The sequence below is a fragment of the Erpetoichthys calabaricus genome, chromosome 1, assembly GCF_900747795.2.
Source record: "Erpetoichthys calabaricus chromosome 1, fErpCal1.3, whole genome shotgun sequence".
Classification (NCBI taxonomy): domain Eukaryota; kingdom Metazoa; phylum Chordata; class Cladistia; order Polypteriformes; family Polypteridae; genus Erpetoichthys; species Erpetoichthys calabaricus.
In genome coordinates, this window is record NC_041394.2 from 143,140,543 (window position 1) to 143,161,765 (window position 21,223).

General features: G+C 39.8%; 1 protein-coding gene across 1 annotated transcript; it reads left to right on the forward strand.

The window, feature by feature from the left end:
• Window positions 1-675: 675 nt before the first annotated feature.
• On the forward strand, window positions 676-20,893 carry LOC114655516 (interferon-induced very large GTPase 1-like). The gene is made up of 4 exons (XM_028806581.2): window positions 676-769; window positions 1,038-1,086; window positions 11,877-12,002; window positions 14,773-20,893. The coding sequence occupies exons 1-4, from the start codon at window positions 683-685 to the stop codon at window positions 19,479-19,481; spliced, it is 4,971 nt and encodes a 1,656-aa protein (XP_028662414.2). The 5' UTR covers window positions 676-682; the 3' UTR covers window positions 19,482-20,893.
• Window positions 20,894-21,223: the final 330 nt, after the last annotated feature.

Consider the following 21,223-nt stretch of genomic DNA (forward strand, 5'->3'; position numbering starts at 1 on the left):
AGCCGTTTGAATTTATATATTTTACATTTATGCCATATGTGCAAATGTAAGATGTCCATTTGTTCCACACCCAAAGCAAACATCACTCTAATCTTTCATATTTAAATTGCCAAGCATAATGAATCATAAAACTTGCACACAACTCTTCCTGTTCATGTTCTTTATTTACTATTTTTTAGTTTCAGTGGTTTTCTGGATTAAAACTACAGTATAGTCCTAAATAATTGGCCTACCTCTTAAGTTACTTCAGAGTAATATGAAACTGAAAGTTACTTCTTCCTCTAAGTGACAATAAAAACCAAACCTGTTTTTTTTTTTTTTTTTTTTTAACATACAAAAAGTTTTGTGTAAAGCAGCTCATAGTGAGAATCAACTGAGACAGCCACTGGTAAGTAGATGCAAGTTTTCTTGTGCTCTTTGTCTTAACATGTATGTTTTTCAGATATTTTTATGAAGATGTGCTTGTGTGGATTATGTACTTGTATCCCTCTTGTATGAAATACAAATTTCATTTAGTAACATTCAAAAGAAACAAAACAAAGCAGAAAAGGCTCTAACAAACACCATGGAGAAGCAACCGTAGAAGAGTGCATGCATTAGTATTGTTTACTAGATTACTACAAATGTGCAGTTTTCTTCACATCTGTTTTATTCTCTGCTTATCACTTAGGTGCCCAAGACCATGGAAGGAGCAAGGCGTCCTCCTAAATTTACAACATCAGGTTCAGTCCACTCAGCTGAACGGAATCGCAATGGTTTACCGATGCAGGTATGGAGCACGGGCCTCCAACAGCTTGTTATGAATTCATTTCAGTTCATGTGTAATTTAAGCATTAAAATGGCTACTATACTGTTTTGACATGTTTGAGTTTATGGTTTGTAATAATATGAACTTGTTCTTCTGATTTTATTTCAATTCATATGTTATTTCACTGCTGCTATATTGTTGACCTTAATTTTAGAAGCACTTATTTTCACTTTTGACTTTTCTAAATATTGTAGCTTTAATCAGTGTTGTCATTTTACCTAATTTAAAGGAGCAAGGCGAACAGAGGATTTTGAATAGAAGACAGGGCCAGATGAATGGTAAGAATACTGTTGTTCTGTTACATATGTCCATCATTTGTTCTTGAGTTTTTCTTTTTTGTTTTAAGTATTTATTAAAACAAATTTCTCTTCATGAGTACTGTAACATGAAAATGGGAGAGTAGGTTGTTTTTATTTTATACTCCCCAAAGTATCTGACATTGTCCAAATATCTATATATATAATTCACTAAGCCGCTGACAAGTAGCCACCCATGGAAAGCACGCCGGAAGGGGCGTGGATTCACTAAGCTGCCGACAAGTAAGACGCTCATGGTGCACGCAGGAAGGAGCCACACCCACCAATTCTAAGATCATTGGATATGACGACAACTCGCAGAGCCACGCCCACCAACTCGGACGCGACGACTTGGAAAAAACGCCATCATTTATGTTCGTCTGTGCTACAGTCCACATGCACCTCTGAGCCACGTTGACTTTACGGTTACGACACACGACCACGTGCACCATAGCAAACCGTTTTACATGCTACATACAGCAATTCACATCCGCAACAAACATGCGTCTTCTTAGATGGTCCTGCAGGAACATGGAAAATGTTTCCCCGCCCACCAACACTTCTTATTCCCCCACCGGCGTCCACCGCATCTGTGACAAACATGCGTCTTCTTAGATTGTCCTGCAGGAATACAGAAGATGTTTCCCTGCCCACCAACACTCCTTTTTCTCCGGCCCGCGTCTACCCTCGCTCTCTAGGCATTCACACTGCCTGCTCATGTGCCCGGACACAAAAACTCACCGACCACCCAGTTAGTACCGTTTGTCTGTGCTAGGAGTCCAGATGCACCTCTGAGCCACGTTGACTTTTCATTATTCTTTTCGGTTACGATACCCGACCGCGTCCACCATCGAAAACCATGGGAAAGGAACAACGAAGCCCTGCCCAGAAACTCTACCCCTCCTCCCATGTGATCGGGAACGCACCTCAGAGCACTGCCCACCAACTAGAACAGCTCATCAAACACATACTCGCTTTGGTCTGTGCTGCTGTCCAAATCCAGCTGTGAGCCACGTTGACTGTTCTTTTGCCCTCCATGGCTACCGCTTCAAATGTATTTCATGGAAACAACACTTCTTTCAATGTTATAGAAATTCCTGCATCAGGTAACTGTTTGTTTCTATCAGTCGGGTTTTTTTGGAAAAATGTCATTGACGAAACTGTTGCTCGCAAACTTCGCAACATGGCTGTTGGCTTTGTTTGCCAACATTGGGATAACTTTGGCGACGTGGTGTCCAACTACATGAATATGTCCGGAGTCTATGGTGGCGAGGCAGAAATTGTGGCAATGTCCCAAATTCTCCCAGCTACTATCAGCATTTACTTCCAAGAACATCCTCATGCCTCTCCTCGAGTTTATAATCCGGCCCAGCATCTCTCCATATCCCAGCTCTTTAGCGGTCCTTTGGATCATGGGCATTACGAGGTTCTCATGCCTCTCAAATACACACGTGGTAACCTTCTGGTGACATCTTTTGACGCTATCGGTATGTGCACACAGAGTGCACACCCACTTGCTCGCCACACTAATGTGACGTCACCTGCCCACTCTCCTCTTCCTGAAAAACATTTCAAGACACACTCCCCTGAACACACGCATTCCACACAGGACTTTCAATACACCTTTTGTTCCAAAAGCTTCCGAGTGCAGAGATATCTGAACGCATATTTAAAAAAACACAACACTAAACGAATTATGCAATGTGAACGTTGCCTACAATGCTTCAAAACAACTCGCGCTCTCAAGAAACACTTACGAACTCATTCCACTCTCACCTTCAATTGCACATTTTGCAACGAGGACTTCACAGGTGAGATGGATCTCCACAACCATATGCCGATCCATTCAACACAAAGATTTGTATGCAAAATTTGCGACAAACACTTTCACGCACACAGATACCTTACTAACCATCTCAAAACACATTCCCTGATGAATTCTTTTCAGTGTCAACACTGCTCCAAAACCTTCACGCACCAGAAATCTCTCAAAGTACATTTAAACACACACTACACTGAACAAACACATTCCAAACAGATCTTTCAATGCACAATTTGTTCAAAAACGTTCCAGTGCATAGATATCTCAACATGCATTTAAAAACACCCAGGCAAACAACACTGAATAATCAATAGCTGCAAATACTTTGCCCGCTCCAACTCCTCACCTGAGTCGGTTACGTCTGTGTTCAGCAGTGTTTCCCAAACTCGGTCCTGGTGAACCCCTGTGGATGCAGGGTTTTGTTCCAACCAGATTCCTAATCATTAATGCCGGTGAAACTCATCCGGGATAAGTCGGTTTTTCAAACGCAGCCGTGTAGCAGATTAGTCTAGCAGGATGTAATAATCCGAGATGAATGCGCGCCCCCACGCTGAGTGAAAAGCCAATGTATATTGAGTCTAGAAAACATGATCAGCAAGTCTTTGATAGGCTGCAACAAAATGATGAAAGAACGGGCGCATTTTTTTCACACAAGCTGGGTGGGTGGGTGTTAGTTAGTTAATTAGTTACTCGAAGGATTTCACAGACAATTGTATGTTGGTTCGTTCCGTGCATTGTTACAAACGTTGATACTTATGTCATTGCTGGCTGAAATGAAAATGCCCCATCAGTCATCCACATTGACTTTCTGATACATATCAATTTCTGCAAGTTGAGAATTTGTTCTTCACTAGCGAACCCGCGGTGTACCATACGCGCATAATCAGGCCGCTTTTTTAATGATTTTTAAGCACAGGGAGAAAATTAACATTTGAAAAATCAGTAATGTAATAAATCACCAAGAAAAGTAACATTGTAACAATGCACGGAACGAACCAACATTCATTATTGTCCATGACTGAAAACTGGCAGACCGCCGTCACGCCTTCTCCTCCCAGAGCGAGGGATCAGGGTGGACGGCACTCGGGCGTGGAGGGTGGAACGGGAGGAGAGGGGAAGGACGCCCATTCCACCCCCTCCGTCATGCTAGTCTGCTGATTTCTCGTTCAGTATGCACTGCCTGCTCATGTGCCCACCCCCAACTCGTCACCTGAGTCGTTTTCCTCTTTGCACAGTCCACATGCACCTGTGAGTCACGTAGACTTTTCATTGTTCTTTGCGGTTTTGTCTGCTTTTCTATATATAATCCACCAAATCACCCGACCACGGTAGTAGCGGGGTTAGGGGGGTGTGTACAAAGGGCAGGGACGTAATCGTAAACGTATGACCCACTAGCCAACCCGTGGTGTAGCATACGCTACATAATTATGTATTGATGGGTGAACACTTCCTGAACGACAGTTGTCCAAACAGAAGTGAAAACAAAATCGAGGCCGGTGCATTCTTTAACTGCCTTGTAGCGCAGTAGTAGTGTTGCTGCTTTGCAGTAAGGAGACTGTGGAAGATTTTGGGTTTGCTTCCCGGTTCCTCCCTGTGTGGATAGCACTTTGAATACTGAAAACACCGGTATATCAATGTAATGAAGTATTATTATTCTTATGTGTCCAGCGCTCTCTCTCTCGCGCGCGCGCGCCTGTATGTGTGTGTCACTTGCTCGCTCAATGCACATGTTCCTGCAGGCATACCAGTAAGTGAATGAACAGATGGAACTCTGGAGAGAGCAACATACAACGGTCCGTGACTGAACACTGGTTTTGGCAGATACATGCATATCTTTTTGAAAGTTTGGCCCTGTGCCTTATTAATTGTCATCGCAAAGGCAAATCTAATAGGAAATTGTCTTCGTGTTAAAGTAAAAGGCAAATTATCCGCGCCAAACAAACTGTTTTACACGCTGCATACCAACCTGCGGCGTAGTATACGCCGCATAATCACGCCGCTTTTTTAATGTTTTTTAAGCAGACGGATAAAAATGAACATTTGCAAAATCCGTAACGCTGCTTTCAGTAAGTACAATGCACACATGTTTAATTTGTCTACCACTTTTTGCCAGCTGTCTTTTCTGGTTTGGGCTGCTTTTGCAGTGTTACCGCTTGTGCATATAAAATCTTGAAATCCTTCGAGTAACTGATTAACTAACTAACACCCACCCTCCCAGCTTGTGTGAAAAAAATGCTCCCGTTCTTTCATCATTTTGTTGCAGCCTATCAAAGACTTGCTGATCATGTTTTCTAGACTCAATATACATTGGCTTTTCACTCAGCGCGGGGGCGTGCATTCATCTCGGATTATTACATCCTGCTAGACTAATCTGCTACACAGCTGCGTTTGAAAAACCGACTTATCCCGGATGAGTTTCACCGGTATTAATGATTAGGAATCTGGTTGGAACAAAACCCTGCATCCACAGGGGTTCACCAGGACCGAGTTTGGGAAACTGCTGAACACAGACGAAACCGACTCAGGTGAGGAGTTGGGGCGGGCAAAGTATTTGCAGCTATTGATTATTCAGTGTTGTTTGCCTGGGTGTTTTTAAATGCATGTTGAGATATCTCTGCACTCGGAACATTTTTGAACAAATCATGCATTGAAAGATCTGTTTGGAATGCGTTTGTTCAGTGGAGTGTGTGTTTAAATGTGCTTTGAGAGATTTCTGGCGCGTGAAGGTTTTGGAGCAGTGTTGACACTGAAAAGAATTCATCAGGGAATGTGTTTTGAGATGGTTAGTAAGGTATCTGCATGCGTGAAAGTGTTTGTCGCAAATTTTACATACAAATCTTTGTGTTGAATGGATCTGCATATGGTTGTGGAGATCCATCTCACCTGTGAAGTCCTCGTTGCAAAATGTGCAATTGAAAGTGAGAGTGGAATGAGTTCATAAGTGTTTCTTGAGAGCGCGAGTTGTTTTGAAGCATTGTTGGCAACGTTCACATTGCATAATTCGTTTAGTGTTGTGTTTTTTTAAATGTGCGTTCAGATATCTCTGCACTCGGAAGCTTTTGGAACAAAAGGTGCATTGAAAGTCCTGTGTGGAATGCATGTGTTCAGGGGAGTGTGTCTTGAAATGTTTTTCAGGAAGAGGAGAGTGGGCAGGTGACGTCACATTAGTGTGGCGAGCAAGTGGGTGTGCACTCTGTGTGCACATACCGACAGCGTCAAAAGATGTGACCAGAAGGTTATCACGTGTGTATTTGAGAGGCATGAGAACCTCATAATGCCCATGATCCAAAGGACCACTAAAGAGCCGGGATATGGAGAGACGCTGGGCCGAATTGTAAACTCGAGGAGAGGCATGAAGACGTTCTTGGAAGTAAATGCTGATAGTAGCTGGAAGGATTTGGGATATTGTCACAATTTCTGCCTCGCCACCATAGACTCCGGACGTATTCATGTAGTCAGCGTATTGTTGAGCAGACTGTATAACAATGCCTCTGTGACTAACAACAATGGACACCACGTCGCCGAAGTTATCCCAATGTTGGCAAACAAAGCCAACAGCCAGGTTGCGAAGTTTGCGAGCAACAGTTTCGTCAACGACATTTTTCCAAAAAAACCCGACTGATAGAAACAAACAGTTACCTGATGCAGGAATTTCTATAACATTGAAAGAAGTGTTGTTTCCATGAAAAACATTTGAAGCGGTAGCCGTGGAGGGCAAAAGAACAGTCAATGTGGCTCACAGCTGGAATTGGACAGCAGCACAGACCAAAGCGAGTATGTGTTTGATGAGCTGTTCGAGTTGGCGGGCAGTGCTCTGAGGTGCGTTCCCGATCACGTGGGAGGAGGGGTAGAGTTTCTGGGCGGGGCTTCATTGTTCCTTTCCCATGGTTTTCGATGGTGGACGTGGTCGGATGTCGTAACCGAAAAGAATAATGAAAAGTCAACGTGGCTCAGAGGTGCATGTGGACTCCTAGCACAGACGAAAGGGACTAACTGGGTGGTCGGTGAGTTTTTGCGTCCAGGCACATGAGCAGGCAGTGTGAATGCCAAGAGAGCGAGGGTAGACGCGGGCCGGGGAAAAAGGAGTGTTGGTGGGCGGGGAAACATCTTCCATGTTCCTGCAGGGCAATCTAAGAAGACGCATGTTTGTCACAGATGCGGTGGACGCCGGTCGGGGAATAAGGAGTGTTGGTGGGTGGGGAAACGTTTTCCGTGTTCCTGCAGGACCATCTAAGAAGATGCATGTTTGTCGCGGATGCGAATTGCTGTATGTAGCGTGTAAAACAGTTTGCTATGGTGCACGTGGTCGTGTGTCGTAACCGAAAAGTCAATGTGGCTCAGAGGTGCATGTGTACTGTAGCACAGACGAACATAAATGACGGCGTTTTTTCCGAGTTGTCACGTCCGAGTTGGTGGGCGTGGCTCTGTGAGTTGTCGTCGTATCCAATGGTCTTATAGTTGGTGGGCATGGCTCCTTCCTGCGTGCGCCATGGGCGTCTTACTTGTCGGCGGCTTAGTGAATCCACGCCCCTTCCGGCATGCTTTCCATGGGTGGCTACTTGTCGGCGGCTTAGTGAATTATATATATAGATGTGTATGATTGGATTCCATAATTGTACTAACTCCTTGCTGGGTTGGAAAGATGAACACTACTTGTTTGTACAGGAACATTCACTCGAAAGAGGCCCCGAATATTCTGTTGTAACTCCCATTAGGATGAAGCAATCTGAACTAAAAAAATACGCTATATACCTTGACGTACGTATGTGTAATCGATTGCATTACATGCGATGCTGGAAGTGGTTTCTGTTTTCTGGCAGACACATGTTGACGTGACACTCCATGTTCCTGAACGTATTGGCAAGCGTCTTGGGCGAATAGAAGCAATTTCACATTGGATGTGTTCCTTCAAATCTTCCACAGTACAAGGCTTCTTCCGAAAGACTTTTTCTTTGAGCATACCCCAAAGGAAGAAGTCTGGTGGTGTCAGATTCAGCAACTGTGGTGGCCAAAGCCCCTTTGAAATTACCCTGTTGCCGAAGAAGGACTTAATTTCTGCCATGCTCCTTGCTAATGTGTGACACATTGCTCCATCTTGCTGGAAGTAACCTTCCATTAACTCACAATCATCCAGTTGATTCTGACATCGCTTAAACAAATTAGTGACCCAATACATTTGTAGCGGTCCAGTGCCGCTAAGATTCACACCATCAAAGAGACAGTGATTTATTTATTTTTTTGGTGGATATTCCAGGGACGCTCCCAGCCTTGGCTCGATTTGCACACACTCACAACAAAGACAAAAAAGCAACCAATAAGAAAACAACAATTAAAGAATGTATTAAACACTAATAAACAAAATATAACCAAGCTAAATGATATTACCCCAGTTCCCCTTACAGCAATGTACAATAAACATTAACAAACCACAGCAATAAAAACACTCAAGACAATGTCCTTATACAGTCCAATACAGCAAAAGCAGATGAAATGATATGGTGTGAAGATGAGAATCCCGTGAATAGCTTCCGTAGAAATGAATGAAACAGTCCTACCGGTATTCCTGAGTGGCGGGAGGTGAGATTTCCAGAAGCACTCCTTTTGAAGACGCACGACAATTAATCCACCACTATAGCAAGACAGGCAGGCACGAGACAGTCCATTCATCTAACGTGAAACGATCCAGTGCACAATTGACTTTTCAGACAACAGGTTGGACAGGATACACAAAACACCAATCTCCTTTTGCTCTGTCAGGCCCCCATTTTAAACTTTCCCGCTGGCCTCCTTCGTTCCCAGTAGCCCCTACTTTCGTTCCCGTCATCTTATGCAGGTAACCCCCTCGGGCTGCTGGGAAGTAAAGTTCTTCCCACAGCAGCACTGTTACATGTTTGCACCACGAAGCTGCACTGCTCAATACTGTATTCCACCATTCTGATGAGAAGTCAAGTGACTGAGTGAAGGGGTACGGGCGGTATGCACCCAGAAGTTGCAAACTAAGGTTAACTGTCAAGACAGCTGTCCAGTACCTACCTCATCACTCTGACGCAGGGGCATCCCAGCTTGTTCGAAGCTCCATATACTGTGGAGCACATTGCATGTTGTTTCATTCAGATTCCTGCATCCTAGCGAGAGTTATTACAGAATATTAAAATATTCAGGGCCTCTTTGGAGTGAATCTTCTTGTATTAACCCTTCCTGCTTAACCCTACATTAATAAACTGGATAGCTTGTTGAATAATAAAATTCCATTGGTTGCAGGGGTATTGGAGTTCACAGACATTGCTGCAGGACTCTGTATTGTTAGAGGACACAGCAGGTGTAGTGTTATTCATTAATGCTAATGCAAAGTTGATTCATTCAAAACTGATTTAAAATTGCTACAAATCACGACACTCTGTTGGCATCAATTCCTAAAACTGTAAGTGCTTCATCATAAAATGGACTTGAATAAATGTCTGTCATCAAGAAACTTTAAAAGTTAGCAGCATTGTCCTTAGTTGCTCATTCTGCCAACTTTTGAATAGCATTCTGAGCATGAGCTTACAAATCATGTTTTCATCATGGTTTATTTTTTAGCAAGAAGATGCTGGTGTATAATGGTGCTGTTTTTTTTTTTCAAAAACTAGGGGGCCTGGCCCCCTGCTTGCTTTGCTCGCTAACCCCTGGGCCTGCGCTAAGCGCTAGCCTCTTTACGGTTCTGTAGCTCGCGTATGGGGAAGCGGATGTACAATTTAAAAAGATTGTTATTTTCATGGGAATTGTTACATATGCATAATAGAACTAACCATTTTACATTACAGTGAGTAATTAACCATATTAAAATATAGTAAAATGCAATAATTTGAAAGTAAAGTATGTTTCATGTTGTGTTAGAGTTATTCATTGCGTAATATGATTTCATTCTGTTTGGCTTTGAAATTAACATGCAAATACTTTTTAAACTTACACTTTTACTGTAAAAATTCAGTAAAAACAATTTTTCGAATTTAATTATTGTCAATATCGCATTGAATTTTGATTCTGTGTTTGGACTTTCATCGTGACAACGCAATGTATAACTGCCTGAGATTGAATTTTGTTTCTTTCTGTCTATTAAATAAAATGACTTTTTTGGAATGTTTGGCTCTGAGATTTGTTAATTGTCTTGCAAAAGCTATTATAATGGGAAACGGTTAATGTTTTAATATGAATTGCATATTAAAATCTCCTTTGTTGTCTAATGTTATTACTTGAAGATTTACTACATTACCTTTCTTGGATACATCCTTCTTACTATAGTAATTGTGGAGGAAGCCTGGACGGTGTTAACGGTTGTAGATTTTCTTTGGGATATTGTAAGCTGATGTTTTCATCTTCTGCACGGTCACCACCAACTGTTTCAGCATAGTCTATTGATACGCATTTAACCAATTTGCTGTATAACCAATCAACATTTTTGGTGTTAATTTGTTTGACTTCATCATTTCTCGGTGCTAGGATTGCCCATGTACTCATTTTTACTGTTGATAATCCTTTGTGATGAAATTCTTCAATAAGATTTGGACATAATACGTCTTCTTTAATTGGGAACTTAAAGTCAGGAAAACATTAAAATTTATAAGAGCTGAGAGAGCCAGAACTGTGTGTGTCAAAAGCATTCACACAAATGAGAGGTGAGAGAACCGTGTGCGTAGTTGAATATGGTTGAGAGGAGGGCGTGAGTTGAAAAAATCTCATGGCCAATGTCTCGTCTCGCGGGACTTGAAAAAATCTTCAAAAAAGTCTTGTCTCGTCCCAGTATTTTTTTATATAATAGAGACATGTAAGGTTATGCTTTGATGTGAAATGTTGTGTCATCAGTTTACTTCAGAACTATTGTCACGTATACACAATGCATTTAAATTCCTCTTTGTACTCCTGACCAACATGAACCAGGCTGCTCACTATCCTTGGCTGGCAGCATAAATATTCTACCATAGGTTATGTAAAATGTAAAATCACAAATGATTAGGTAGTGGTGAGTAAAACAGCTGAAGTTTCTTTTCATGAAATTGATGCTAAACTTCATTATGCATGCAATTTTGCGAAATGAAACTCACAATATGACAAAAAGACATGCCCTTAGACAAAAGCTGTAATCCACAGTGAGGCAATGAAATTGTTATCCAAATTAGTTGACTAAAAATGCTGAACCTGCAGCCTTAGATGAGATCTTGCTTTGGCCGGTGTAAAACTTTGTGCATGCTGATATCTATGTGGCGTGTGATTTCTGTGCAGTTGTGATGCTGACGTGGATGTGTTGAAAGGAGGTGTGGAGCAAGGGGGGCCGATTACCTTGGACCCCATTTGAGTAGAGGTTGAGTAGAACTTCAAATTACAGCTGTAGGTGGATGCAGAGAAAAGGAGAACATGACTTGTTGGGAAAGACAGGAATGGAGTCTAGCAGTAGGAACACTGTGAGACAGAGCAGTGGAGTTAAAGCACAGCAAACATGAAACTGCATCCTTTTAAGGCGGAGTAATTAAAATTAACTTAATATTTGCATTTTGAAAGGCAGTTATTACTTTTTAAGCTGATGTTAGAATGTAAAATGGTGTAAAATAATTACACCTACTTAAACATTAGCCACCATCACATTACTGTTGTGTAGTGAGTAAGGCATTGGACTTTGAACCTGAATGTTGCAGGTTCAATTCCTACTTTTCACTTGCTGCATTATTCTGAGAGAAGTCACTTAACCTGCATGTGCTCCACTGAATAAAAGCCAGAAACATTTTGTTTGCATATAAAAAATTAAACTGAAGCACTGAAGTAATGTTATACCAGTATATAATATCTGTATGTATCTGTTATATTCAATAATTTTTAAATTTAAACCAGGATGTTTGATCATTTGATTAGTCTTCTGGTAACTAATTATGTTTTTCTATTCTTTTTTTTTGTTTTTGATACCAACTATCTTTGGAAGAAGTGGCAATGACCTCCAGGCAGTCAGAAACGTTTTTATTCAGCATTATGATTTATTTTTATCTTTGGATTTGTTACCTGTTAAATTACAAACCACCCCAGAGAGTTGCTCATCCACCTGCTTCAGGTAAGGCAGACATACTTTTGATCTATAATCTCAACAAAAAATTAAAAGATGTATTTTTTGCCATTTTCACAGACTGTGTTTCGAGGGGCATTTGCTTTTGGATATTTGAAGCAGTTGCATTTTCTTGTTTTTGTGGTTTTTATGCCTGCTGTAGTTTAAATTCTGTAAACAACATTTTATGGCCAATTTTTCTTTATTGCACCAGCTATAAAAATATATTTACTGAGAAGTGTTCAGAAAATAGTAACTTAAGTGTGACAAATAGAAAGAGAACATTTCTTTCAAGATCTATTAGTTTGGCAGTAGATAAACTGTTTCAAAATCTTCTCCAGATACTTTACAGAGTTGTTCAAAGTTTAAAGTTTTTATAAATTGTTCCACTGATTTTTTTTCACATTTTATATTATTTTTTTTAATCAATCCATCCATCCACCATTTTTCTAGTTATTTAGTTGGTTTGTTATAGTGAGGAGCCTTGGCTTCCATCTTTTGAACTCCAAAGGATTAATTGTGCTTTAATTCATGCCAATGATTACTTAATAAAAGTGTTCTACACTAAACTATGACAAAATGCTAAATTATACAAGGTCCAGAGATAAAGCAATGCATGCAGGATTTATTAAGTTTTATTTAATCATTTTCAAATCTGTGTAATCCTATTCCAAGCTCTGGAGTTTTCAGCATCTGGCATAAGGTCAGCATCAAGTGCAAACTAAAACGAGAGCTCACCACACAATGCTTAGCAGTGCTACCTTACAGCTCTTGAGTCCCCAGTTTAAATTTGAGTTCAGATACTGTCCGAGTTGAGTTTGCACATTCTGCCTGTGTCTTCAATGATTTTTATCTTAGATAATGAAGTTTTCTTCCTACATTCCAAAGACGTGTATATTAGATGACTTGGACAATTTAAACTGTAATAATGAATTTATTTGTTCTCTTTGATGAGCAGTTCTTCGGTTCAACATTCTTTCCTGATCTGTACCTTTCACAGCTATGATAGTCCTCACTGACCTTAACTGTATATGCTGGGTAAAAATAAATGGAATGAAAATTTAGAGTTCATAAAAAGCGCCAGAAATATCAAATAGCACCACAGTTTTTTCAACTATGTGAACATATATGCAAATATTCATCACTTATCTTCACATACTTGATGTTCACGTTATTACTTCTTTAGAGTTCTTGATCTCTGGGAGCTTCCAGTTTTTACTCATTCTGATTATATTCTGCACCACTGTGAATGTCTTAATGTGACAATCTACTGAAACTCATATCTGTTTGAAAGCTGGAGATAAAAGCCAAAGGTGAGGTACATGTGCATACCTCTTTCCATCAGTAGCTAGTAAGAATTTTGCTACAGATAAGACATGTGATGAACTATACTTGGCAAAAGCTTACTTTTGGGTTGCTCTTGAAATGTCACAGAAGCTGTGGTTTTTCAATTAGAACCCAGTTCTTGTAGTTAATGTCATTTAACGACATAGCTTAATATTACTCTTATTCAACAACATTTGAAATTTTTACAAGCGTGGATAGAAAATTCATCTTTCATTTAGAATATCCAAAAAAAAAATTTGCACCATTCATGAAATATATTCTTTCTCAATCTGTGCAAACCATGTCGCAATTTTGCTAAAACTGTATATCAAATGCAAATATTTTGAGTAAATGACAAAATCGAAATTGTGAATGATGGAAACTGGTGCCTTATACTCTCTTAAACTGAAAAAAATAAAATTCTCTGTGAGAGCTTTTTTTTTCTTTCATAATTTGGAAATAATTCCTTAATGCTATTCTTATTTTTTAAATAAGCATGCCAGTTCAGTACATCAGGACCATTGTGGCCTATTTCTGGCCTAAGGAAGGTAGGATAGAACAGGCCAGGACCTGGTTAATCTAGTTCAGTGGTTTAGTATTACAAACTGCCAAATTATTGGCTAACTAAAAAGATTACAATATGCAAGCTTTCGAGGCAACTCAGGCCCCTTCTTCAGGCAAGATGTATCTTGTTTACATCTTGCCTGAAGAAGGGGCCTGAGTTGCCTCGAAAGCTTGCATATTGTAATCTTTTTAGTTAGCAATAAAAGGTGCCATTTTGCTTGGCTTTTCTCTACATTCATAATGGCTAACACGGTACAACACCCTAGTACTACAAACTGCCAAAGAAAGTCATTAAGGTCATTTGATTGTCACTGTACCTTCACTCATACTGCTGCAAAAATTATTTATAATTCAAATCAGAGATGACACTGAGCTCTTCACTTTTGTTCCATAATTCCTTTGAAACCATAAGACTGTTTTCGGTGTAGAGTGCTCATGTGACCATAGGGAACCCTTTGTGCTAACTGAGAATCTGTATGCATGGAGTTAGCATGTTCCTCCTTGTGTCAATGTGGGCCTGTCTCCTAAGTGGATGTTACAATTTGACATGGTTTGAGTGACTGTGTGTTGCCTGGACCTACCCCCTATTCTGGACTTATTCCTAAATTAAGCCAAATGCTGTTGAAATATAATTGAGTTCGTAGGCTGAGGAAATTGAAAGATGTCTCTCTTAGAGATGATAAATATGCCACTGTTAGGGGCATATAGAAACTACTGAGTCAGTAGGAATTACTGGGAACTAGGAATTAGGTGCTCACATGGGTAATGGAAAACTGGGGCATCTACATGACATTATTAATACATGTATACAATTGTTTGTTTATTTAGTGCATTTTCACTGACAGATATGAAGAACTATGTCACCTTTGAATTTTTTTTCCCTTTCCAGTTGTTCTATTGCAAGCCTTGGGGCTTGAAAGTTACATGAAAAATAAACTTCAGCTTCACTCCATCCTTGATATTGGTTTGGACTGCTTACAAGACAAACCTGCACAATCCTTAAAAGATCTGCCATGGCGCTTTCTGAGAAGACTCATGATGGCCAGTGCAACAGCCAGAGATACTAGATATATGCAAAATCACACTGAATTCAATCACGAAACATTAAGGAACACTAATTTCCCAAGGTGCCAAGTCGACTGTGAAATTCATCCTCTGGATCTCATAATAACAGTTCTTCATTGCTCAGATGGTTTGCTACAGCAGGAGATTTTTTATAAAATGGCACAATGTCAGTTTTCTGTCCCTCTTTTGCTGCCAAACAATGATACTAACCAGTGTATGTTGATGCTATGGGCTATGAGAGATATAGTGAAAAAGTGGAGACCCCATTCATTGGCATCAACGAGAGGGTTTTGTGAAGAAAGTATTGTTCTTGCCAATATGCCATTAATGTCATTTGTTCGACTGGGTAAATGTGGACTTTCCAAGTCTCAAATTCTAAATAAGGTTCTCAGTAATCCCCAGCAGCACCATGATTTCTTTGTTCACTCTGAAATGGACGGTGGGAATGTTCTTCGCACAGTTTCAGATGGACTTGTGGAGATCATGTGGTACCTGCCCTGTGGAAAGAAAAACATTGATATCTTTACAGAACCTGTGGCCATTGCCAATTTGCGTGGAGACAGCAGTTCATTTCAATCCCAGGTTTCATTTTTAGGAGAAGTATCTTCGGGTGTTTTCATATTTTTTGACAGCACACTGCCTAAAAACTATAAGGTTTTATCCCAGTTGAAACACATAAAGGCAAAAGTAGTTGTGATTGCTGTTTCTTATGAAAACACTGAGAAAGACACAATGGTACATCTAACACAATTGGCTTTGACAGACTCAGTCATTTTTAAAAACAAACAGATGAATGATGCTCAGTTTGTGATGAGCTTGCGGCAAGCAATAACGTCTGTGCTACAAAATACTCCTAAAGTGAGAATAAATGACATGCCTAAGACAGCAGCCAAATATGGCATAGCATTAGATGAGGAAAGAACTGCCTGCCAGAATGGAAAGAAACTGGCAGAAGAAATCACTTGCCAAATCAGAGATATTCCCCAATACAAGAAATCTGAACTTCCACGGCAGGGGGATATTCTGAAAAAACTGGCTAAATTAGAGAAAGAGGAATGTCGATTGTTAAAAGCAGGAGACCAGCCAATTGAGCACTATAGGAGTAAACTGAGTGCAGACAAAAAAAAATTAAGAGAAGAGCAAAACAGAAGTCAAATTGCTACTTCCATGTGTTGGTTTATTACTGCTTTGTCAAGTTTAGATGAAGAGGGGCGATTTTATTTTTTAAAATGGATGAGGTTAAATTTGGATGCTAGGGCAAGAAAAGATCTCTCAGGTTTTCAAAACCAATATAAAGCAAAGTGCTGCAATTTAAAAGAAAACATGAAGGATATTGCAAAGTTGGATGAAGCCATTTCTAATTGTTCCTTAGGAATTGAACATTTTATGCGTGAGATGGGTCAGATTTATGAAGCTACTTGTTCCCTTCCTGAGATGGAAGAGTTTCGTGAACAGTTCAGCTACCTTCCCAGTCTGGGTGCCACATTGTTGCTGGATGGTTTTCCTCTGGAGCTGGTAGATGGTGATGCCTCACATATCCCTGTAAAATGGATAACTGATGTCCTAATGGCCCTCCACAGCAAAGTTAACCAAAACAGTCGAGTTCTGGTGGTGACAATTTTAGGGGTACAAAGCACAGGAAAATCTACACTCCTTAACACAATGTTTGGAATCCAGTTTGCTGTCAGCAGTGGTCGATGCACACGTGGGGCATTCATGCAGTTAATCAAAATTAAAGAAGAACTCAAGAAAGAGATGAATTGTGATTTTATACTACTGTTAGACACTGAAGGTTTGAAGTCTCCGGAACTTGCCCAGCTAGAGGACAGCTATGAACATGACAATGAATTGGCCACACTGGTTGTTGGATTAAGTGATGTCACTGTAGTCAACATTGCAATGGAGAACTCCACAGAGATGAAGGACATTCTGCAGACTGTTGTTCATGCTTTTCTCAGAATGGAAGATGTTGGCAAAAAACCAAAATGCCAGTTTGTACATCAGAATGTAGGAGATGTATCAGCTCATGAAAAAAACATGCGGGACAGGAGAAATTTGCTTGAACAGTTGAATGAAATGATAAAAGTGGCAGCAAGAATGGAGAAAAAGCAAGAGCAGGTGAGATTCACTGATGTTATTGAATATGATGCAGAGGAGAACAACTGGTATGTCCCAGGATTGTGGCACGGAACGCCTCCTATGGCACCCGTGTCAACAGGGTACAGCGAGACTGTGTTTGAGTTTAAAAAGAGCTTGATTGAGGTTTTTAAGGGATGCAACCATACAAAACCTCTGGGGAACATTAAAGAGTTCACCAAATGGATGGAGAGTCTATGGAGAGCAGTAAAACACGAGAATTTCATCTTTAGCTTTAGAAACTGCTTAGTTGCTGATGCTTATAATAACTTGTGTATTGAGTTTAACCAGTGGGAATGGTCATTCAGGAAGCACATGCTCATCTGGACACAGCAAGCAGAGAACAGAATTCAAAACTTGGACAATGATGATCCCCACATTGGGGATCTTGATGAATTTCTGGTCATCCTTAAAGCGGAGGCCACAGAGGAACTGAGAAGCCAAGAGGAAATATTTCATAAGTATCTAGATGATTATTATAAGAGTAAAGACAAGCATATTCAGCTAGTGGAGAAGTACAGGCAAACCTTTATCTGCAGCATTAACAGTCTTAAGTCGGAAGTTGAAAGTGATGTAAACAAGAAATGTGAAATGGCAGTAAAAATCCAGAAAGGGATGAAAAAGTTGGTTGACATACACAAGGAACATGCACAGACAATTGAAACGAAAGTTCTGGAGCTGCTGAAAAAATGCAGAGAAAACAATATGGATCTATCCGATGAGACTCTGAAGGAGGAATTTGAACGCATGTGGAGCAAAACTGTATTGGAGCTGGATTTCAAAGGTTTAAAGAGACAAAATATTCGCACAAATGTTTCCAGTCAGCTAAGAATTAATTTAGAAAGACATGGAAGTGCCGTCACTGAGAGACTGAATATGACAAATAATACAGAATCAGATGGAACATTTAATGTAAAAGATTCACACATGGAGGGTTACAAAATATGTAACTTCTTTACTCAAAAGAAGGAGAAAACTCAGAAACTGGCAGATGGAATAATTTCAGATTGTCTTCAGTTTATCACTGGGAAACATCTGAGCAATTCTGACTACCATGACACGTACACCAAAGAACTGCTGCGTATAATAGATGAAAGAGTGAAAGACAGGGGAACCAGTAATATATTTGAAGTGGACCTAAAGCTTCACATTTGCAATATTGCTGCCAAAAATTTTCAAAAAATTCATGATGATTTCATTGCAGAAAATGACCCTAAGAAACATCTTGAGAAACTCAAACCAAGCTACTTTTTAGATTTCACTGATCTTTACCATGAAAAAAATCAGTGTCAAAGGAAAGCCACAGACTTTATCAAGTTGTGTCTGAAGCCTGCAATTAGAGATTATATCAAAAAGAATCTTGGTGTAAAAATCGTCGATGAAATTCTGTCAAGTGGCTCTTCTGTGAAGTTCAGCTCTCGTACACATTTCCAATACACACTTTTAGAAGAGCTGCTGAATAAAAAAGAATTTGAAGCATATGTTAGGTATATCAACCGATATGAAGATTTTGTCAAGAACTGGATTTTAGATTTAATTCAAAAACATTTCTCATGTCAGAAAAGTTTTGGGGACTTGGAGATATTAAGTCTCAATGAAATAATGATTAAAATACAAGATGCATTTCTCAAAGCAAAGAACAAAACTCTCGAAACAATCTTACCTAACAGCAGTAAAGGCATAGCAGACTTCATTGAAGAGATTTGTGGACACCTGAAGACAGACCTTGTAATACCCGTTGATAACATAAGAGCTGCCCTCACTCTTAATGATTCAAAGGTAGAAGAATTTGTTGAACATATAGAAAAGTCCTTACCTGAATTAAGAGAACATTTACAAAGAAAATATATGGAACTGAATCAATATGATCAGTCTACAAATATCAAGGACAAAATTAAAAATCTTTCATTTAAACCACAGGATGAGCTGTTCAGGAGAGTGTTTGGCTGTGGAAAGCAATGTCCATTTTGCAAAGTGCCTTGTGAAGCAGGAGGCGGTGATCACAAAGAGCATCATGCAACAGTGCACCGACCCCAAGGGTTAGGAAGATGCAGAGTGCTGACAAGTGAAAAGCTTGTAGAAAATATATGCACAACTGATGTAGCTAGTGAAACGGTTAAGTTTCAGAATATTGATACAAAGGGGCAGTGGCATCCTCACAAAGACTATCGTACATATTACCCAAGCTGGAACATCCCACAAGACACAAGCATCGAGGCATCTAAATACTGGAAGTATGTGATGCATTTGTACAATGACGAGTTTGCAAAGGAGTATCATGCTAAACCAGCTAATATTCCTGACCAATGGAAAACAGTAACACATTCTCAGGCTCTGGAGAGTTTAAAGGATTCGTTCAACTTAAATAAAAGCAGCAATATCACCGAATTACATTAAAATGCTGTGGAGCATATGCGCCAACCAGCATCATTCATTCGCTTGTATGGCGTCTCTTAACTAAATGAATCAGTCTTTGCAATCAGTCAGAGTAAACCATATCGAAATGCACTCTACTGAGAAATTTTCATTTAATTGTGATTCTAAGACCTTGTTCTTCTCTATTGCATAGTACTTTGTTTTCTTTTAACATCATATTTCACTTTTAGAATTTTAGTAGGCTAAGGTACAAGGACGACTCATAAATGATTATTTAAACTTTGATAAACCTACACCTCATCTCTTTGTAACTGCTACATTCCTACCTCAAACTCCTCAATCAAAATTCCATTAAAATGCTGAACAAAACACACCCTGACCATGTGACTGACTCTGACTGCCATAGAAAAATCTTCCATTACAGTTTAGCATCACCTTTGTACAACTGCTTAGCCACTAATCCAGTTCTGTATATGCTTTTAAACCATTGTTTATTACGCTTAAGAAACTAATTTTACATCATATTGTGCTGTAATGTTAACTCCTGTGCAACTAGTGATTTAGCAAAACATATTACAAAACAAAGAATAATCTATCAGACCAGCTTATGTCAACAAGATTTAATGGGGGGCCAAAGCCTATCCTGCCAGTATTAGAAGGAAGCGTGGAAACAACCCTGGAAAACATCAGTTACAGGACACGTTTTACACGCATGCACATGCACACTGACACACACCTAGCAGGTCAATTTATAGTCCCCAATTAATCTTTCACACACAATTTTCTAATGGGGAAAACTGAGGCACAAAGATACAATGAGAGTGAACAAAGTCCACACAGACAATGACCAGGCTGGGACCTGCACTCTGTAACCTAGAACTGTGAATAGGCAACAAATATTACAAATAATGTGTAGTTTATGTGCAGTATAAAGCTTTTTGGATTGAACATTGTTTTTTGTAGTATATTGTACTGTTAGCACTAGCAATTATAAACCTTAATTTAGCGAAATGGAATGATGGTTCTTTCAAAATGAAATATGTGGTTGTGTTTATTGTTTGATACTGCCTATACTTACTGTATATTATTCACATTTCTTATGATGGTGACAGAAACAATAAAGTAAGTAAATATAAATGGAAGCTTCATTCTTACATATTAAAAACATGACCAATACAGTATGTATTTAACTTCTTTTGGAAAAGGTGATTCCCTTCACGTGCACTGTTTAGTGGAAGTAAACTATAAAAATGTGAATATGACTTCTTTGGGATTAAAACACTGGTCGGAAGAACAGTTAATAGTCAAATGGCAGGCTAGTTTTTGGTAAAGGCTGAACAAAATTTGTCCTCTAGTTTCCTTCAGAAGGGTTGCCACAATTTACTTCTGCTATTTAAGTATAGATAGAACTGAACAACCACCCAACTGATAAATTACATTTTTGGCCTTAATAAAACTATGAACGTGAGTTCAATGTATTTAAAGAAGGACATAAGAATCTGTTCCTGATTGGCCATGCATGCAAATGAAAAGAAGCATATTGCAAATTATCAATAAGACATGTGATGGACAGCTGGGATGCCTCCATAATGGAAGGAGTGGAGGACTGGACGTTCAAAAGGCACTACCTTCCCTGGAGCACTAGTTAGCAACCTACCTGAGTGGCGGCAGCACTATGGTTTCCCACATGACATCATGGGAATTGGAATTCTGTAACTCAGCCCTGTTGGGTGCCGTGGGTTTTGCCAGGGGGTGCTGTGGGG

Excerpts from the sequence above, each read along its gene's own strand:
- LOC114655516 (XM_028806581.2), top strand. The coding sequence starts at position 683 with ATGGAAGGAGCAAGGCGTCCTCCTAAATTTACAACATCAGGTTCAGTC. Across the intron at positions 770-1,037 it reads GCAATGGTTTACCGATGCAG|GAGCAAGGCGAACAGAGGAT; the intron begins GTATGGAGCACG and ends CCTAATTTAAAG. Across the intron at positions 12,003-14,772 it reads TGCTCATCCACCTGCTTCAG|TTGTTCTATTGCAAGCCTTG; the intron begins GTAAGGCAGACA and ends TTCCCTTTCCAG.